The 17,432-nt window shown below is 40.4% G+C and overlaps 1 protein-coding gene across 8 annotated transcripts in view; it reads right to left on the bottom strand.

Moving 5' to 3' along the window:
* The window catches only part of NAXD (NAD(P)HX dehydratase), a 54,382-nt gene that overhangs the window by 24,880 nt on the left and 12,070 nt on the right, over window positions 1–17,432 (bottom strand). For all 8 annotated transcript variants that reach the window (XR_012833002.1, XM_075740067.1, XM_075740088.1 and 5 more), the window contains one exon: window positions 5,213–5,321. Coding sequence is in view for 7 of the 8 variants with exons in the window: in XM_075740067.1 (XP_075596182.1) it covers window positions 5,213–5,321 (109 nt within the window). In the remaining variant the exon portion in view is untranslated. The remainder of the gene's footprint in view (window positions 1–5,212; window positions 5,322–17,432) is intronic.

A 17,432-nucleotide genomic window follows, 5' to 3' on the forward strand; every position in this document is an offset into this window, starting at 1 on the left:
AGGCTGTTGGAAAGCAATGAGGCTTGGCTACTAAGAGAGTCGTTTTTCACTGGATACTACTTGTGGTATATGCATCAGTCTTGGAGGTTGGGTGAGGGCTGAGAGAAATAGTTTACACAAACATTCTCAGAGCGAGTACACGTACGTGCCCTCTGGTTTTTGCCGCTGCAGTATCACAGGCACAAGATCTCATCCACCTCACCTCCTCCTAACTGAAGGCTGAGAACAAAGTTGCGTGTCCTTGTTGCTACTTCAGTTCCCTATGAACTGCTGAATCCCCACAGCAGGAATCTCCAGAGGAGATAAACAGGGCAGGAAGCAAATGAACATGTGACACACACTGAAGAATGAAGATTCTGGTAAATAATTTTTCTGCTAACTTGAGTTGACACGAGCAGTGATTCCAAACAGTTGTTCGTGTTCATACACAGTGGTAGGCATCACAGACAATACTACTAACCTATCAACTGCAGCACTAGCCTGGGATGCTTCTCAGGTGTCTTATACTCAGTACAAGCAGAACACAGGGGGCTGCTCAGGTAGCAAGAGGAAAATGCTTCTCAAAGCCCATAGAGGCAGATTTAGCTTTAATGGATTGCTATGACAATAAAGGTGGCTCTGTATTCTGTAGTCTTCTTCACATTCCAAAAACTAATGCAGATAGTGTACTGAAGCACTTGGTCCCATTCTCACAATTTATTAAGGCTGTGAAGTGCTGTCTAAATCCTGAAGACATGAGGATCGAAGCAGGGGAAATTATTCCAACTAAGCAAAAACAAACACAGAAAGGCTGATACCTCAATTGAAGTGGAGCTGAGAATCCATCTGAAAGAGAAAACTTCTAATGGGCTCTCTCTGGGCACACTCGATGGAGATGGAGACGACCCACGACAATGGCCCAAACCTCTCCCACCCTTTGCTAGACGTTAACTACAGCCAAGACATTTCCACACAATCTTAAGATTATGTCACTAGGGGTGGAAAATGAAATTTCTGAAATTTATATCCCAATAGAGAGCAGAGTTCTTTAAGGGCAAATGATGGGCTGAGGGTAGCGTTGCAGAGTGAGGGGGCTGGGGGGGAGAGAAACAGCAACAACAATGGGCAGAAATGGTGGCTAGGCAGGGCCTCAGCTGAAAAAACAACAACAAACAAACAAACAAAAACCCTAGAAGAAGAACCCAGGCTGGTATTCAGGACATTTTCTTGGAGCTAAAATAAAGACTGAGAATTGAGCAAGAGGAACAAGTATGCAGTTTGAGAACCCAGTCGATTTTACCATGTAATCTGAGTTACGTTCTTGCTATTAATCATTACCTCTCTTACAGGAGGGAAGCAAGCATGCTCTGCTGAAAACACCAATCTAACTTAGCTGCTAACCAATCTAACTTAACATGGCAAGACTGGAGTGCCAGAGTCCAGGATTCAGTGCTGCCACTTCTGGGAGAGAGTTAAGGAACCCACTGACAATTCAAAGGTCTTTTTTCAGTTAAGGATAGGGCTCTTGATAAGGATGACTGCTTTTCTTTACCTGATCCCAACAGTAACTACTATTGCACCAACAATTCTGTATCAGTCCATTTGATCACAAAGCCGGTAATGTACCCAATAAAGATACACCAAACTCAGAAGCAGAAAATTCAACAGGAATATCAGATTCATGCCAGAAGGAGTAGGAGGAGAAAGGAGATGACAAGATGCTGGAAACTGATACAGGACACAGGTAAGCCCATAACTGCTTAACTGCTGGGCAGCAGCAGAATGCAAAACACCCTGGAGCATTGGGTGGCATCATCTCCTCTCCCAGAGGGCTATGCAAGGAATAGAATATTCTTTCCAAAGTCTTCTTGGGATCTGCACTCATCATCCTGCAGGAGAGCAACTTTTTTCTCTCACAAACCTGAGGAACAACTCTTGATGGTACAAGGCAGTGATTCCCCTACTTCCCAGCCTGAGGCTACAAGAAAAATCAAATCAGAGTAAGACCTGAAGTGCCAACATCCCTGGAAGAGCTAAATGAAGAACACTGTGCTGGGTAGATATGATAGGGACATAACATTGCTGCTGTGTGAAAAAAGAACATCCAATAGCTTTGGAAATATGCTGCTGACAGAGGACAGTTGTAGGGACCTTGGCCTTGCTTCCACATGGCAGCTAAATTCTTTCTCTACCGAGTCTGAACCACCACCGGCAGAATACCAGCTGAGGTGAACCCAGGGAGGTAATGGTGCTGTCATCTCTGGCCAGATTCAATCACGGACACTGAAAGGGAAAAAAAAGATGGCCTAATGTTGCCTACGAGGAAGCTGGCTGTGGTGGCCAAGTTCCACACCAGATGTGGTAACAGTATTTCAGAAGTTTGAAGTAGAATGGGGAGCAGAGATGCTTCCATCTGCACACTCCAGAACTGAGAAGTGGTGCAGAAACGTGGTTTTCGTCCTTTTCTCTTGAAGAGAAATAGCTTGGACTGCTTATTTGCCCTGGCATTGGAGGGTCTAACTAGGCCAAGACTAGGATTGCCACATCTGCATAGGATCCAGCTGCACAGCTATTAAGACACAACAAATGCTTTCTTTAGGAGATTCTTCTGAAGCTGCAGCTCCTGGTCCTGCAAACCCATGGCTAGAAAGCTCTGCAAGAGCATCAGCCCTCACCCAGGCAACTGAGAAACAGCATGTGAAGGTTTTGGTGCAGACTCACACAAGTGGCATAGGAGAGAGATATAATTTGTAGAGTGGCTTCTTGTAACAGGACTTGTAAATGGAATTACAACAAAAACCAGACAATCACAGTAAGCCAGTAAGTATGTATTGAAAGAGTATTGCTACACTCTCAAGAAACAAAAAACAACAACAAAAAAAATCAAAGGAAACTGATCACAAAGTGATCATTATCCCTTTTCCATCACACTGTTAAAAGGACCTGAAATGCCACAGTACATACACTGCAGGTATTAAGCACGCGGGAGGCAGGTGATAATGTAAAGAAGCTGAGGAAGCAAAGTATTCTCTGGTCTGGAGAGACAAGATGCACCACCTGGTCAACAAGTACTCAGGCTATTCCACAATAAAACAGCATCCATGGGCTGTACACCAGAAATTGCAGGTTACTGCATTAGTATCTTAATTTCTCAATGCTCAGAAGAGAGAAGCAGCCCTGACACATGACTATTTGGACACACACAATCGTTGGCAATGTGCTGGCACAATACTCACAAGAACCGACATCAGAACAGCATCACCGAGGTGACAGACCGCGACGCCTCAGCACTTTAATGGAGCAGGAGGAGAAAGAGGGGAAGCTTTCTCCCATCCTCACTGCCACTCTGATACAAAACCCTGACCAGAAAGCAGACACTAATCTAACATCTCAGCCCTCTATTCATATGACAGCATGCTGAGGTTAGCTTAAAGGGAAAACAGAAAATTATATACCCAGCCAGCCTCCTATAAAAGTTTAAAATAGCAACGCTATCATCACTTGCTTTTTTTTTCCTTGAAGGTGAAGAGTGACACAAAGCTTAAAATTCACTGTTGAAGCAAGAGGGAGACTCAGGCTTTCCTCAGCACAGAGAAACACCAGTCTCCCTCAAGCAGGCAATCAGGGTTGTTCACTTGTGCCCAATTACAGGCACTTATTAAAGCTTTTGGCTGAACAAAGAATTTAGAAGATTATGGTAGTTGGACTAAAAAAAAAACAAAAAACACAACACTGGGTAACTAATGAACAGTTACATAATTACAGTGAAGACAAAGAACTTGAGCTTTAATATGACTTGAAATTAATAAGGTCAGACCCACAGCTCATATCAACGTGGCCTGAGATTTTAGCCTTAAGTAACTTCTGAATGCCTTGTCTTCATTGGCCAGGTTTGTTTCTCTAACTTTATGCAAGCTCACCCAGGATGGCTAGGTTGAAGTAAAAATATGCTTGTAATTCACTAGGAAAGCAAAATTATTTTTAGCAATCATGAAAAAAACGAAACAAAAACAATCAAGGAATCTTCCAGATACTTCTGTAATACAGATAAGCACATTGTCAGATATTTATAAAACCCAAATGGAATTCTGATATAAAAGAAGCTTAAATAGTTTTCCTTTAAAAGATAAACCCCCTTAGATTTAAAAAAAGAAAAAAAATTGCCCAATTTTTTTTCTGTAAAAAGAATTCTAAAAAAAGTCTTAAAAAAAAGAATAAAATCTCTGCTGATTTTTTTTCATTCAGAATAGAATTTGATTTCTTGATCAGCTGTAATAAATGTCTTTTTTCTTTCATTCTGAATTCACGTTCTTTATTAGTTTTGCACCTCTGTATCATAAAACATTTTTGAAACCAGAAGGAGAATTAAAGAGCAGCTCCAATAGCAACTTTCTCTAACAAAAGCCTAGCAAAACCTCTCTCCACAGCTCTCAAGGTATTCTAAACTACTTGGATAGGGCAGTCTCCAGTCTCTTGCCTCTCCTGTTTTGCAATTTCACTGTGTAACTGTCAACATTTCTGTAAATTATATTAATTCTACTTGTTAGTACCATTGATTAATTCACTAATACTTCTCAGGAAAAAAAAATTAAAATTGCACGAAATTAAATTGACATTAGACTGAAAGATATACCTTGAACATACAAAGACGTGTTGACAGTAATACAAGACGTCATCTGGAAGACTGTATAAATGCATATTATTTAGAGTACAGAACTATCTAAGCTCTTGTTTTCAGCTCTCCACTAAGGCTTGACAGAAAATAGGATTACCTCTTTATCCAGAGTAGAAACCTGCAACATTTTATAATTAAGAGTATTATTTCTTATTGCAAGGGGACACAGTCACTGTTCTTTGGTATCTCTCCTGATACAAGCTGTCAAATATGGTTCTGAAAATTAGGAACTCAAATTCATATTTATGTTCTTACAGTACAGGTGCTTTGCACCTAATGAAACACAGAATTCTTTATCTAGAGATGCCAACATCTATTCTTTAATTAGAGACTTTCACAATCAAAACAACCCTATGGGTACCTAAAATTCAGAGCGATGCTTACAGTTTAATAATGAAGACCATGACTAACAGCTGTAATTGTCAGTCAACAATGTTTTATTAAATTTGTTATTTAGTAACCCTATCAAAAACATTTGCGTAATCATGTAAAAGATATGAAATTGGTTAATAAAATTCAACATAAAGACACAGAATAAAATATCAGTATACACATTACCTTAGCATTCTCAAGTAGAACTTCATCTCTACCTAAGCCAGGTCCTATGACAACCGAGTGCAGTCGTGGTAACCACTTTTCCACCTCATGGACAGCATTGGGACTATCACTAAATGGAATTGGGGAAAAAAAAAAAAAGACATAAAGTTCAAAAATGCTTCATTTTAGTATTCTCAGAATCTGAGTTCCAGATGCAAGCTAGAAAGAGATACTTCCTATCTTGAGTGTCAGGCAATTTTATCCTCCAAACTACCAAAAGTCTGTGACACAGGAAATATGGAATGGTTGTCCAAATAGTTAAAATTAAACATATCTCTCGATCCATTCCTCAGGCGATATCACACAAAAATGAGGAGATAATTGCAAGTATCCACTATATTTGTAACAAAATAAAAAAATAAAACCTAAGCAGGAAACCAACAATTCTTACAGTCTGTCACAATTCCCTATTTAATGCTTCTTTGCAGAGATTACACTTCAGAGAGAGATCCACCATCTGACAGGTATGTACTGCGGTTTGCTGGAAATGATGCAATTATTTATTACCCCGCGTGGCAAAATGATAAATCTACTCATATACTTTTTTTGTCAGTTGCTTCACAAGCATTTGTTCCAACTGAATTATGGCCAAACTGTCCCGTTTCCCCAACAGGCAACAGAAGAATCAAGCTATTCAGTAAGGCTATTATCTGCTTGTAATGCTGAAGATTTCTGTAGCATTCAGGTTTTGTCTACATTGGAAAAATGATGAGAAAATACACTGCCAAATATAGCTGCCACAATACAGCATTCAGCTGCTGACCAGAACTGTTTATTTTGTTCTGATCAGTTTTGTTGTACAAATAGGTCAGAATATTTTGAAAGCACTGCCCAACAATATGGTTAATCCTTACTGACAGTACGGAGGGAAAATTTAGCCTCCCTCCCTCCCCTCCTCTGACATAAATGATGATAATAAATGAACATTTTAACTGACGCATGGGGGGAAAAAAGCTCCCTATAGGCTAAGCAAGCTACCATACTGCAGCAACCATACTGTATGATAGTATTACTCAGAAAATTTTGAGCTTGCAATACTTCAACAAAGCTCTATTATTACGGATGAAAGCCCTTCCTTTTTTTTTCATAACCAACAGCTGTACTGATGGGACGCACCACTTGGGAACAAGTGTTTAGCTCGCGTCTGGCAGAATCAGCAAATTCCACAACGATTTCTGCAAGTGCCAGGCAGGAGCCCAAAGCTTTTGCAGCTGCACCGAGCAAGGCAGCCCGCTCAAGGCCGCAGGGATGCAGTACCCCGCGCCTGGCTGCGGCCCAGCAGCCCCTCCGCCAACAATAGCCGCTTCAGAAATCCCCTGCTGCAGCAACGCCGGCTCCCCAAAGGCGTCCTGTGCTGACACCACAAAACAGCTCTGTCAAAACAAGGCTGCTGAGAGGAAGTGATGACCTGCTGCAAGGGCAAGGAACATGATGAACCACGTGAGGACATCAGTGTCCCTGAAGCAGTCCCTCGCTTAGCCAGCTCAAGTTGAATTTCCATTTGAACGATGCAGCTCCCCCCCTTCTGCTCTAACTCACAAGGAAACAGTCGTAGCTTGAGAATTGCCAAACAGCTCACTTCGCCCCCCTCCCGGTACAACCACCGATCAATTTATGATGTAGATACAGGCTGGAAATAAAAATTATTCAAGAAATATTTAAAGCACTATTAAAAAACTAGCCAGTTCTTTTATATGTGGTAGGTTGAGCATGTGAAAAACTGTCTGTGGATCAAATTCTAATAAAACGTCACCATTTCTGAATGCAGACCTTTTTAATTACATACTGAAACTGATTTTATTTGTAGAAAAGCAGCATTTATATCTCAAATATATATATCACATATATATCAATTATTTTTTACATAGATATATATAAAATACTACTATATTGATAAGGATATCTGAAAGGATTGGATTCAAAATACCTTTGGACAGTAGAAGCCAAATACATTAAATAAACGTTCCTTTAAATGTAAGCTAGAAAGAGAGCCAAGATAGGACCGTAACTGTCTCTGCTCTTTCCAAACATCTCATGCAAATAATCTCAAGGTAGAAAGTCTGTCAATTTATTTATATTCAGACTTGAAATAAGATAATTTTGTCTTCAACCCAATTGATAATGTGCACTCTTCAAAACAAAGTCATCTCTTGGGAAATGAACAGTCCAACATTAAGCCACTCCTGCTCACTTTGCCTCTGGTAATAATAAAAGCCTACTGTAGAGCTTTTCATCTTCAAAGCATTTTACAAACATTACGTTCACATAACTTCTTTGCAACTTCACATCAAGAAGCAACCCAAGGCACATGAAGGGCCATGAGATTTAAAATGGCTATAATGACTATTACATTGTAAAATCGGCTATAAAAACATGCTGAAAAATAACTGATGGATTTTGATTTTTCGTAAAGTAGAACAAATACCGCCTCAGAGAAGCATCATGCCAACTTCACTTTAAGATACTGGATGTTCACAACAGCTCTGGCTCTGCAGCTAGGGACACCTTACAAATATCCTGTATCTACAGCTTCTCTGAAAGTGGAAGGGCTATTGTGTCATCTCACAGTTTATTCCCACACACAGACATCAAAGCAGTAGCATTTTAAAGCCAATAGGGTACAAATGATCAACATGTAACTTTCTTCAGGAAGGGGTGTCACCTTGAATGTTCCTGATCATGGTATTTAGCACAAAGACAGAAACTCTTCTAGCTCTTCACAGCTACAGTCTATACACAACATTTAAACATGTCCAGAAGAGTTCTCTGACACTGGAATAAATATTCACTGGCAGCATTTAGTTTATTACTACAGAAAAAGCCAATGTGTATTCTTGTTTGCCTGTGCATCAAAAAGAGAAAAAAAAAAAAGAAGCCAAAATACTTTGGAGGCACCAGTGCAGAACACAAGTCAGGTCCTCAACTGTTTGCTGTGTACGACACTTACACAAATAACGTGGTTAACTTCCTTTGTCCCTTCATGCCAATTTCTCCGCCTGATTACTAACTTGACTTCAAACCTTTTCATTTATCACCTCCACTGTCCAAGACGTGCACGCACAACCGAAATTAGCAGAGTATTTTTTTAAAAAGTATCTAGAAAGCTATGAGGTATGAAGAAGACTCCCCTTGATCAAGAGAGATGCAATCTTCAGGCTTCAAGGGATCAAGTAAGCAAGAATCATTATTGCCTTTAGAGGTGCAGAGCCATATGATACACAACTTGGCTTTTTTTCCAAAACAGGAATCACAAATACAATACCCCTACTCTAAAGCACCAAGCTATTATTAAGAGGAGTCAGAAAATCTCCTGCAAGGCCATGAGAAAACAGCACTTGAATTTCTGAAAAGAGGGTAAAAACCTCTGAGAGAGACTTTGATTAACTAAAAGTCAGGGATTTCCCCAAATAAAGCAAGCTTTTTTTGGAAGGTGATGGGGCAAGAGATTGGGAAACAGTCTGGCTTTCCCATAATTTGAAAATATGATCTCTGCACCATGGATATACACAACAGGAATAATTTGGGAAGCTGAATCCAAGCAGTAATACCTGTAAACATGGAGACTGAACTACAATACCACTGTGCAGACGTGTACAACTAAAGATTCTGGTGACAGACGACAGCTGTAGATTTGCAAGGAATGAACAGATCTTCAAACAGCTACGTAACTTCCAGCTAACCGCTACGTCTTACGTGACAGATTATCAGATGCCATTCTGCTGAAAATCTAGATTATGACAGCTCACTGTTGTTCAATCAAGCAACCAACCAACACTCCTCCAAACCTCAAAAGCTTCCTCAAAGTCTTAGCTTGTCTTCAAATCAATTGATAAAGCTCTGACTGCATACAGAAAAGAACTACCACAGGATAAACACGTAAATAACAACTGCAAGACAACAGAATCATTAATAAAGAAAACCAAAGGAGCTTCTGTAACTTGTCTCATACCTGTGAAGTCTAGTAGGTATGAAAGAGTCTAAAGCTAATGTCAACAATCATTCAAGCAACTTTACACATCATCCATTAGTCAAAGCAGATCTAAACAAATAAGCAAGCACACAGAGAGTCTCACAGGGAGGCACACTCTGAAAAAGGACTGTTTACCTCATCAGCTTTCTTGGCTATTAGTGAGAGGTAGGGGAGAGAAACAAAGCTTCGCTCAGCGGAGGCTGAGAAGACTGTGATCTCTTAGGAAGACAGACACAACAGCTTCAATATTTTCCTTCCTTGAAGGCCCTGTGTAGACAAGGCCAAGGGATGGTGTTCAGCATCTTGCACGTTTATCTTATCACTCTTTTCTGCCTCCAGAACGTATTGAGAAAAGTACTTTCCACTGCAAAATCTACAAAGATTATTCAAATTAAACAGCACTGAGTCTCTGAAATGGCAAGGACAAATTTTCTTTGTGAATTATTGGTAGCTTTAGGTAACTTCTGCCAAACTCAAGTAGTTCCCAAGCACGACTACAAGCTGAGTGGAGAATGGATTGAGAGCAGCAGCAGAACTTGGGAGTGTTGGTTGATAAAAAGCTCAACGTAAGCTGGCAATGCACACTTGCAGGCCAAAAAACCAACTGTGTCCTGGGCTATATCAAAAGAGGTGTGACCAGCAGGTCGAGGGAGGTGATTCTGCCCCTCTACTCCGCTCTTGTGAGACCCCACCTGGAGTACTCCGTCCAGCTCTGGGGGCCCCAGTACAAGACAGACATGGAGCTGTTGGAGCGAGTCCAGAGGAGGGCCACGAAGCTGATCAGAGGGCTGGAGCACCTCTCCTATGAGGACAGGCTGAGAGAGTTGGGGTTGTTCAGCCTGGAGAAGAGAAGGCTCTGGGGAGATCTTATAGCAGCCTTCCAGTACCTGAAGGGGCCTACAGGAAAGATGGAGAGGGACTGTTTACAAGGGCATGGAGTGATAGGACAAGGGGTAATGGGTTTAAGCTGAAGGAAGGTAGGTTTAGATTAGATGTTAGGAAGAAATTCTGTACTGTGAGGGTGGTGAGGCACTGGCACAGGTTGCCCAGAGAAGCTGTGGATGCCCCATCCCTGGAAGTGTTCAAGGCCAGGTTGGATGGGGCTTTGGGCAACCTGGTCTAGTGGAGGGTGTCCCTGCCCATGGCAGGGGGGTTGGAACTAGATGGTCTTTGATGTCGCATCCAACCCAAACCATTCTATGATTCTATCAAAATCAATACATCCTGAAAAAATTCCTCTTGTCTTGCCACCTCAACTATTTTTGCATACAAGAACAGCACTGGTTTGGTTATGGTGCTTATGGCAGTAATTGCTGGATTCAGTACTGCTCAGTCTCATTGTTGCCTCTTGACCTAATGCACAACCTCACAGCCTCTTATAATATCTTTTAGTTTTGAAAAGCTAATAAAGAAAATAAAACTTTTAAGTCAAGCTTTTTGCTCTTCAGGACTCTTCTGTATTTCACTGTCACACAATAAAACTTGACAGAAAACACAGTTCTGTAGATCTTCATCTTGGTAAGAGCTTGATGTAATAACCTTTTCAAAAACAACAGAGTGCCTGAAAAATATGGTAGCTACTGCCCTAAGATCACCCACAGTTTCTAAACATCTTCCAGAGCAGTCTGTAACATATTTGACAGGTGCCATCTGCTTGAAAGTCTGCTCTAGGCTGGTCACTGTCCAGAGCAGGAAGACACTTGACAGGAACAGAAATGCAACTTCCATCTCCAGCCCCTCCAAAAGACGAACATTTTGCCGAACACTGCATTTTATTCAAAGACTGGCTTTCATCAAATGATCAAAACCCACCAAGGCAATAGCTTAAATTATCACAGAAAGCTCTAAACACAGCAACTTTCCTTATTCAGGGTCAATGACAGTTACTGTCATTGCTTTGTCAAAGAGGGAAAGGAACAAAGGTGATAAGGTGCAGCCTTGTCAATTTTTACATGGAAACAAGAATATGTGAAGCGAAATCAGTATGGGTATAACCAGGAGCTACAGAAATAGTAGATAAGCGTGAATGACAGCACAGACAGGAAGCAGCAGGACTGCAGCTCTTCACGTGTTTTAGGCAGAGCTGGAACCACCTTAATAATCAGAGATGTGATCTGGATGTCACAAAACGCCAATCAGAGGGACCTCCTGATACAGAAGAACACAGGACACAAGCAAGACTGCCATCATCCAATCAACTATATGGCTCCTCACTGGAGAGCCTATTTTTCAAATTCTGCTCATTATCTGTGCACACTTGGTGTGACTGAGGCAACTGCAAATGCATTAAAATGTACCGTTGCAAAAGTCTGTTACGTAAACTCAGACAAAGCCACTTTAAGTGGGCAGTTTCAAAAGCCAACCTAGAGTCTTATCTTCAAAGGTGGGAAAAAGCCTCTGATCTGAGGATGAAAGAGTTTTGGTTTTGTTTGTCCAAGCACTGCAGGTAATTATATTAATGTGAATCAAATGTTAGACCTGCTGACATTTAGATCCTGTCATGTTATACAGTACATCAAAAGAGCAAAAGATGGGACATAATGTGTAGCTCTAGAATTTAAGTTGTTATCTCAGAAAGCTAATTATTAACTATTGTGGTAAACCTTGAGTGAGGTCATTATTGGAAACTGGGTAAATAAGATAGGAAGAGAGATTATTCTGGAAAGGTGAGTCAAAGGAATTAAAGGCAAAACCAAATGGTGCAAAAAATGTTTGAGCATAAAATTAAACTAATCCTATATTCCAAGAATAGCTATATTTGTCAATGATTAAATCATCATTCTTGTAAATTAACTCCAAACTTCCAGAAGCCCAAAGGCTTGGGGCAGCCTTTTTCAGCCCCGTGAACAGAACTGGAAATAACAACTTATTCTAGAAAAGCTCATTGATCCCATTATCAACTCATGGGTCTCTCACCAAGTACCTCAATCAGGTAGAGCAAATCTCAGTGGTAACACAGTGGCATGAAGTTGGCTGGATGCAATTAGAGACCAAAATGAGATACATTTAATAAATTAAGATTAGTATATTAAAATGCCGCCCCAAAAATTTATAAGACAAAATGGTCATTTTCACCTACCAGGCTGTTGAAAGATCTTTGAATAGTGTTTAATCTGCAAATTCTGGGTAGACAATACCTATTTTCCTGCTACAATCTGATTAAATGACAGGGAAGAAAAGGAAAGAAAAACAAAGGTCCTAATGAGAGGGGGATTCAATACTATTCAGATCAAGTGTTCCATGTCAGCCATTGAATAAGTTAATTTAGACACCAGAAGTGAACCTGGTAGGCTTCATCGGAATATTAACAACACAGCAGCAAAACAGCAACCCATCATCCAGGAGAAGCACTGGTGTCACAAGTTCATAGCAAGAGACTGCTCTTAATATGCAGACACGACAGTCTTTACTTGCTCCATATTCTACATTCAAGGCAGTGAGAGTGTGAATGACTTATTGAGGTATGCATTTAGAAAAAATGCCATATTTACAACATTTTTTATATCATAATAATGATGACAAAACCCAAAATGTTTTCCACAGCTGCTACTTGGGCACCAGACTCTCATTTAGGTATCAGATCTTCTGTTTCACTAGGAATTGGGGTGTCAAAACACTACAGGCATCAGAGTCAACAACTACCTCTTTAATAACGAACCCAAACGCATTATACAAATAGGGTCACCTCTCTTATGCAGAGCCAAGCCTCTCCAGGATGTGAGAAAGAGCCTCAAAGGAGAAGCAGCTCTTGCTTGACTCTATTTTCTGAAATTTCTCATACAGACATGACAACAGCACTCAAGGTCAACCTTATCTAGCCTTGTAAAGGTACCACAGGTATCAACACAATCATTTTACAACCTGCATAACCAAATACTTAAAGCAGTTCTAGTATGTTTTGATCTCAATCACATTACCAATGCACGTTATGACAATCCCCCCGACAGTATAATGAAAACCAAATGTCTTGACCTTGTATTTTCAGAGTTCATGGAAGGGGTCTTGACCTATTAATATTTCCAGTGAACTGACTTGATAAGGAGTCTGTCAAATATTCTTCCAAACAGACTGCAATCAACCAAAAGTTGTGACTTTGAAAATGACAAAATGAAGTTAAGATGACAATGTAATTTCCCTCAGAATGAAACAGACTTAAAATGTGCCTAGAAAAACTAATGCACTTTTTTTTTTTTAGTGTTAAAACCAATGGATAAAGCAACAAGCTTTTATCACATCGGTACCCCTCTCTAGTTTACATTCAACTCTTAAGGCACAGATGATAGTTGAATCAATACCCAGAGGGCTAGAGTACTTCAAATCAGCTATGGACACATAAGAAGACAGAACGAGTCTCAGTCTAAATATCTGCTTTGCTGATTGTCAGCTGGGGGGAAAAAATATTAAAAAAACAAAAAAAGAGTGAGACCCTAAAACATAATAATAATAATAATCATCATCATCATCATAATGTGCAAAAAGCAAATCCCAGGCATGCTTGCCTTCACTCAAATTCACGAAAGATTAAATACCAAAGAAAATTAATCCTGGTGTCAAATCACAGCAGTATGGCAAGTGTTCAGGAGGAGGAATTTGGCTAGGATCTAAATGGAATAAAATGCTCCTGCCCATGCATACATCTCGTTCTGACATACCAGAAAGCAGCAAGAACAGCAGCAGTCCCCACAGTGATGCTAAACATCTTTGGCTACTTCTTGCATTTTGAGGAGGGGGCAAAACCTCTGTTACTATGACCTGGGATAAGGACCTCTGCAACAATAGGGAGGAAAGGGACTATAGTATGGGGTGAATACACCTCCTGTCTTTGAGGCATATAGCAAAACAGCAGCAGCAGCTTTTTGCCAAGAAAGCTGGACACAGGAAACAAGTCCATAAACAAGTTTTGTCTGTGGCACTTTACAACAGCATTAGAAACAATTTAAGTATACTTACGTACTGACTTACAGCACATACAAACTGACTTTTATCTCTCCCTAAGTACTTATGAGGAAGTTTTTGGTTTGTTTTTTTTTTTTTTTTTCCCCCCCGCAATTCCTAGCTAGGCTGCTGCCTAAATGAGGTTTGGGAGAAAGATCATAAAGTTTATGCCTGCATCTTCTCTGCAGGTACAATATGGATCCAGCAGCCAAGTCACTTGGGAGGCAGCTTTTTGGTAATCGGAGCAATCTGTACTTTCTCCTTGACTTTCCCTGGTGACAAGAATTCTTGCACTTCTTCCAGCAGCTGATTCAAAAGAGAGGTTGGTCCCATGTTACACAGAAGCAGCGTTTAATAGCTATCCTAACGCAACTAAAAGGTATGAGCTTCCTCCCACAAAAGACCAATGTTTTTGAATCTCCTCTCCACATAATGAATTAGAAAGGGCCAAAAATCTTAAGATTGCTCCTGGGCTTTCTTTAAGAGACTTGGCACTGGTTAAAAGTGCTCCAATAACTTATCAGGAGCTTGCTATCCATGATTCACTTCCATGATTTTTTCATATCATCAAAACATAGGCAAAAATCCAATAAAACTAGGTAAAATATGTTCATGTTTCAGTAATTCTGGCAATCTTTCCTAGTCCATATAAACCCATAGATGCAACCAGCTGGGGAGAAGGTATTAGTTCTCAATCCATGCCTAGTTCAAGGTGACTTTTTTGGAGATAATGGAAAAATTATGTGACTTCTTCAGGACCACAAGAAAATAATGACCTGACATCTCATCCTACTTCTCTGATAAAACTCTGATACTCAAGGAGTATATCAAATATTGACTTTACAAATTGTCTGACAATCAGGTTACAAGTGAGCTACTCAGTAGTATCTTGATCTTTTCTGGTCTACATAGAAATAAAAACTCTGTAAGGTTATGAAAAAGTCCTTGCAAGAGAGGAATCTAACACAATAGGTTTATTCTCTCTTCTTTTAAAATATAACCAGCCGGGTTCCTATAGCTCACTTAACTCTGTGATCACTTGCCTATCAAGACAGGATAAGCTAACCCAACACAAGTATCCAAGAAGTCTATTCAACCTGACCTGCACCAGGGAATTAACATGGGGAATACAAAAAAGCCCCTGAAAACTGTTCTCTAGAAGGTTCCCAATACTAATGCAAGAAAGTATGTAGACATCTACAGCAGAAATCCACACAGAAAACGTCTGCAATAAAACTTAACAAAATGCTAAAGCTAAGTTTTCTCTTGTCTGTGTAGAGTTTACAGTAGGAACGTGTTAGATGAGAAAACAGAAAAATGTAGCACAAACCAGGGGTAGTGCTGACAAGAGCAAGGCAGCTATGACCAAGACTCTGTACACTCCACTATTCAAAAGACCCTGATTTCTGCAATACACACTTTTCACATCTCCACAGGAAAGCAAAAAGTCAGTCAGCAAAAATATTGAGCTGGTTAGTTGGTCAGCTTTTAAGTAATACTTTCATTAATACCAATTCATCGTGAAAGGTGCCATAATGCATTTGACAGAATCCCTGAATAATAAGTAAAAGCTACTATTAATAATATTGACTAGTCATGGCCCCTAGACACCCAGCTATCATTATTCAGCTCAGGTGGTGACGTTGCACAGAAGCTTCATCTTTCCAGAACCCAGGCTGTCACATGCAGTCCCAGCTCTCTTCATTCTCTGTTCCTGTGAGTGAAGGTAAGTCATGAGACAACAACCACAGAGAAAGTTGCGTTACGGGCAACCCCAGCACGGGATGTTACGCCAAAAGGAATCCCAGGATGGTCTGCAGCTGGGGCCACATGGAATTGCCTCGGCAATGCTGCAAGATGGATGCCCATTTTCATAACCTTCCTTCTGCAATCCTACTCCATCTTTCTCATATAACACTCCTCGCATCCTTGAAGTGAAAGACATTTGCCAAGGACCTGAAACACAACAGTGCAACTTCTAGCTCTCACATACCTTCGCTAGTCATGCCGTCAAAGATCCGTGACAGCAGCTCTAATGAGCCAGAAGAGCCCTCACATTCAGGGGGCAGCAGCAAAAAAAGAGCACGTTCTTCCCTTGAGGTGATCCCTCGTGAGGTGAAGGCAGTAGCGAAAGGTAGCGGCAGCCAAGTTGCAGAGGAGATGATAAAATGTCAGACTCCTGGCAGTACAAAATGGCAGCTGAACCCTGGCAAAATGCCAAGCTGTTCTAACAGTGAATTGAGGAGTACACGGGGCCATAATTATGATTAGCATAATAAGAGAGTGGTACAACAGCTACCTAGTTACTCTGAAGGGTCATGGAGAAATCATAACAAAGCAAAGTTTTAAGGACAGACACAAAAGAAAACAATGACGTAGCTGCTCGGTGGGTTTTACCCGGAGGTTCTTCCATGCGTGAAGTGCGGCCCCGGGAGAAAGTACAAAGACTGTTTAAGAGATCAGGCTCTGAATCAAGAGCAGCCAGCCGTGCCTGCAGAACTCGAATGGCTTCACAACGTATAAAAGATCATACGAAAAGTGTGACACTGAAGACAAAGGATCTGACGAGAAAAGTAGACTGTTTGTGTAAATTTGAATAAAACCTGGGCTCAATAGAGTCAGTCAAGATTTTTGTCCTTTCTAACCAGAAAAGACTGTTTTCTCTTTTCCTCAAATGAAGCAGAAGAGATAAAAATATAAGAAAATTTAACAAACAAAATCTGAACATTCTGATATTTGCATTTTTTCATTTCGAATGTCATATAAACAATATTTACAGATCCATTCCTTCATGCAATTAGCCAGCTGCCTGGGTGAAATTAATCAGTTGTAATAGAAATATTAAACACTGAGTTTCAGACTTAAAGCTATATGGATGTGAAAATTTCTAGATTCACTGTACTTTGTACATCTGGAGGAATTCATAGACAGAGCTGAAGTTTAAAATCAAAAGTTCTCTTTATGAATAGAAAAATCAGAGTTTTCACTGATATCTGTATTCCACATAAGACACTGAGAATCTGTGTGTAAAAAAACACCCTTATTTAGTAGGCACAGTCTGGTCCTCCATGAACAGAAATTTTACTGTTTGCACATTGTCACCTCCCTTTTTCCCTATGCTGCTTCTGTTTCTCCTATTAACCTTTTCCTTTACCACAGACATCAAGAACCTTGTGTACACAAAAAGGCAAGGTCAACTCCTTCCCATACATGATAACCATATGCTGTATCCCAAGCATCATCCATCAAAACGATCTAAGTTACAACCTAATACTG

Source organism: Balearica regulorum, chromosome 1 (genome assembly GCF_011004875.1).
Source record: "Balearica regulorum gibbericeps isolate bBalReg1 chromosome 1, bBalReg1.pri, whole genome shotgun sequence".
Taxonomy (NCBI): domain Eukaryota; kingdom Metazoa; phylum Chordata; class Aves; order Gruiformes; family Gruidae; genus Balearica; species Balearica regulorum.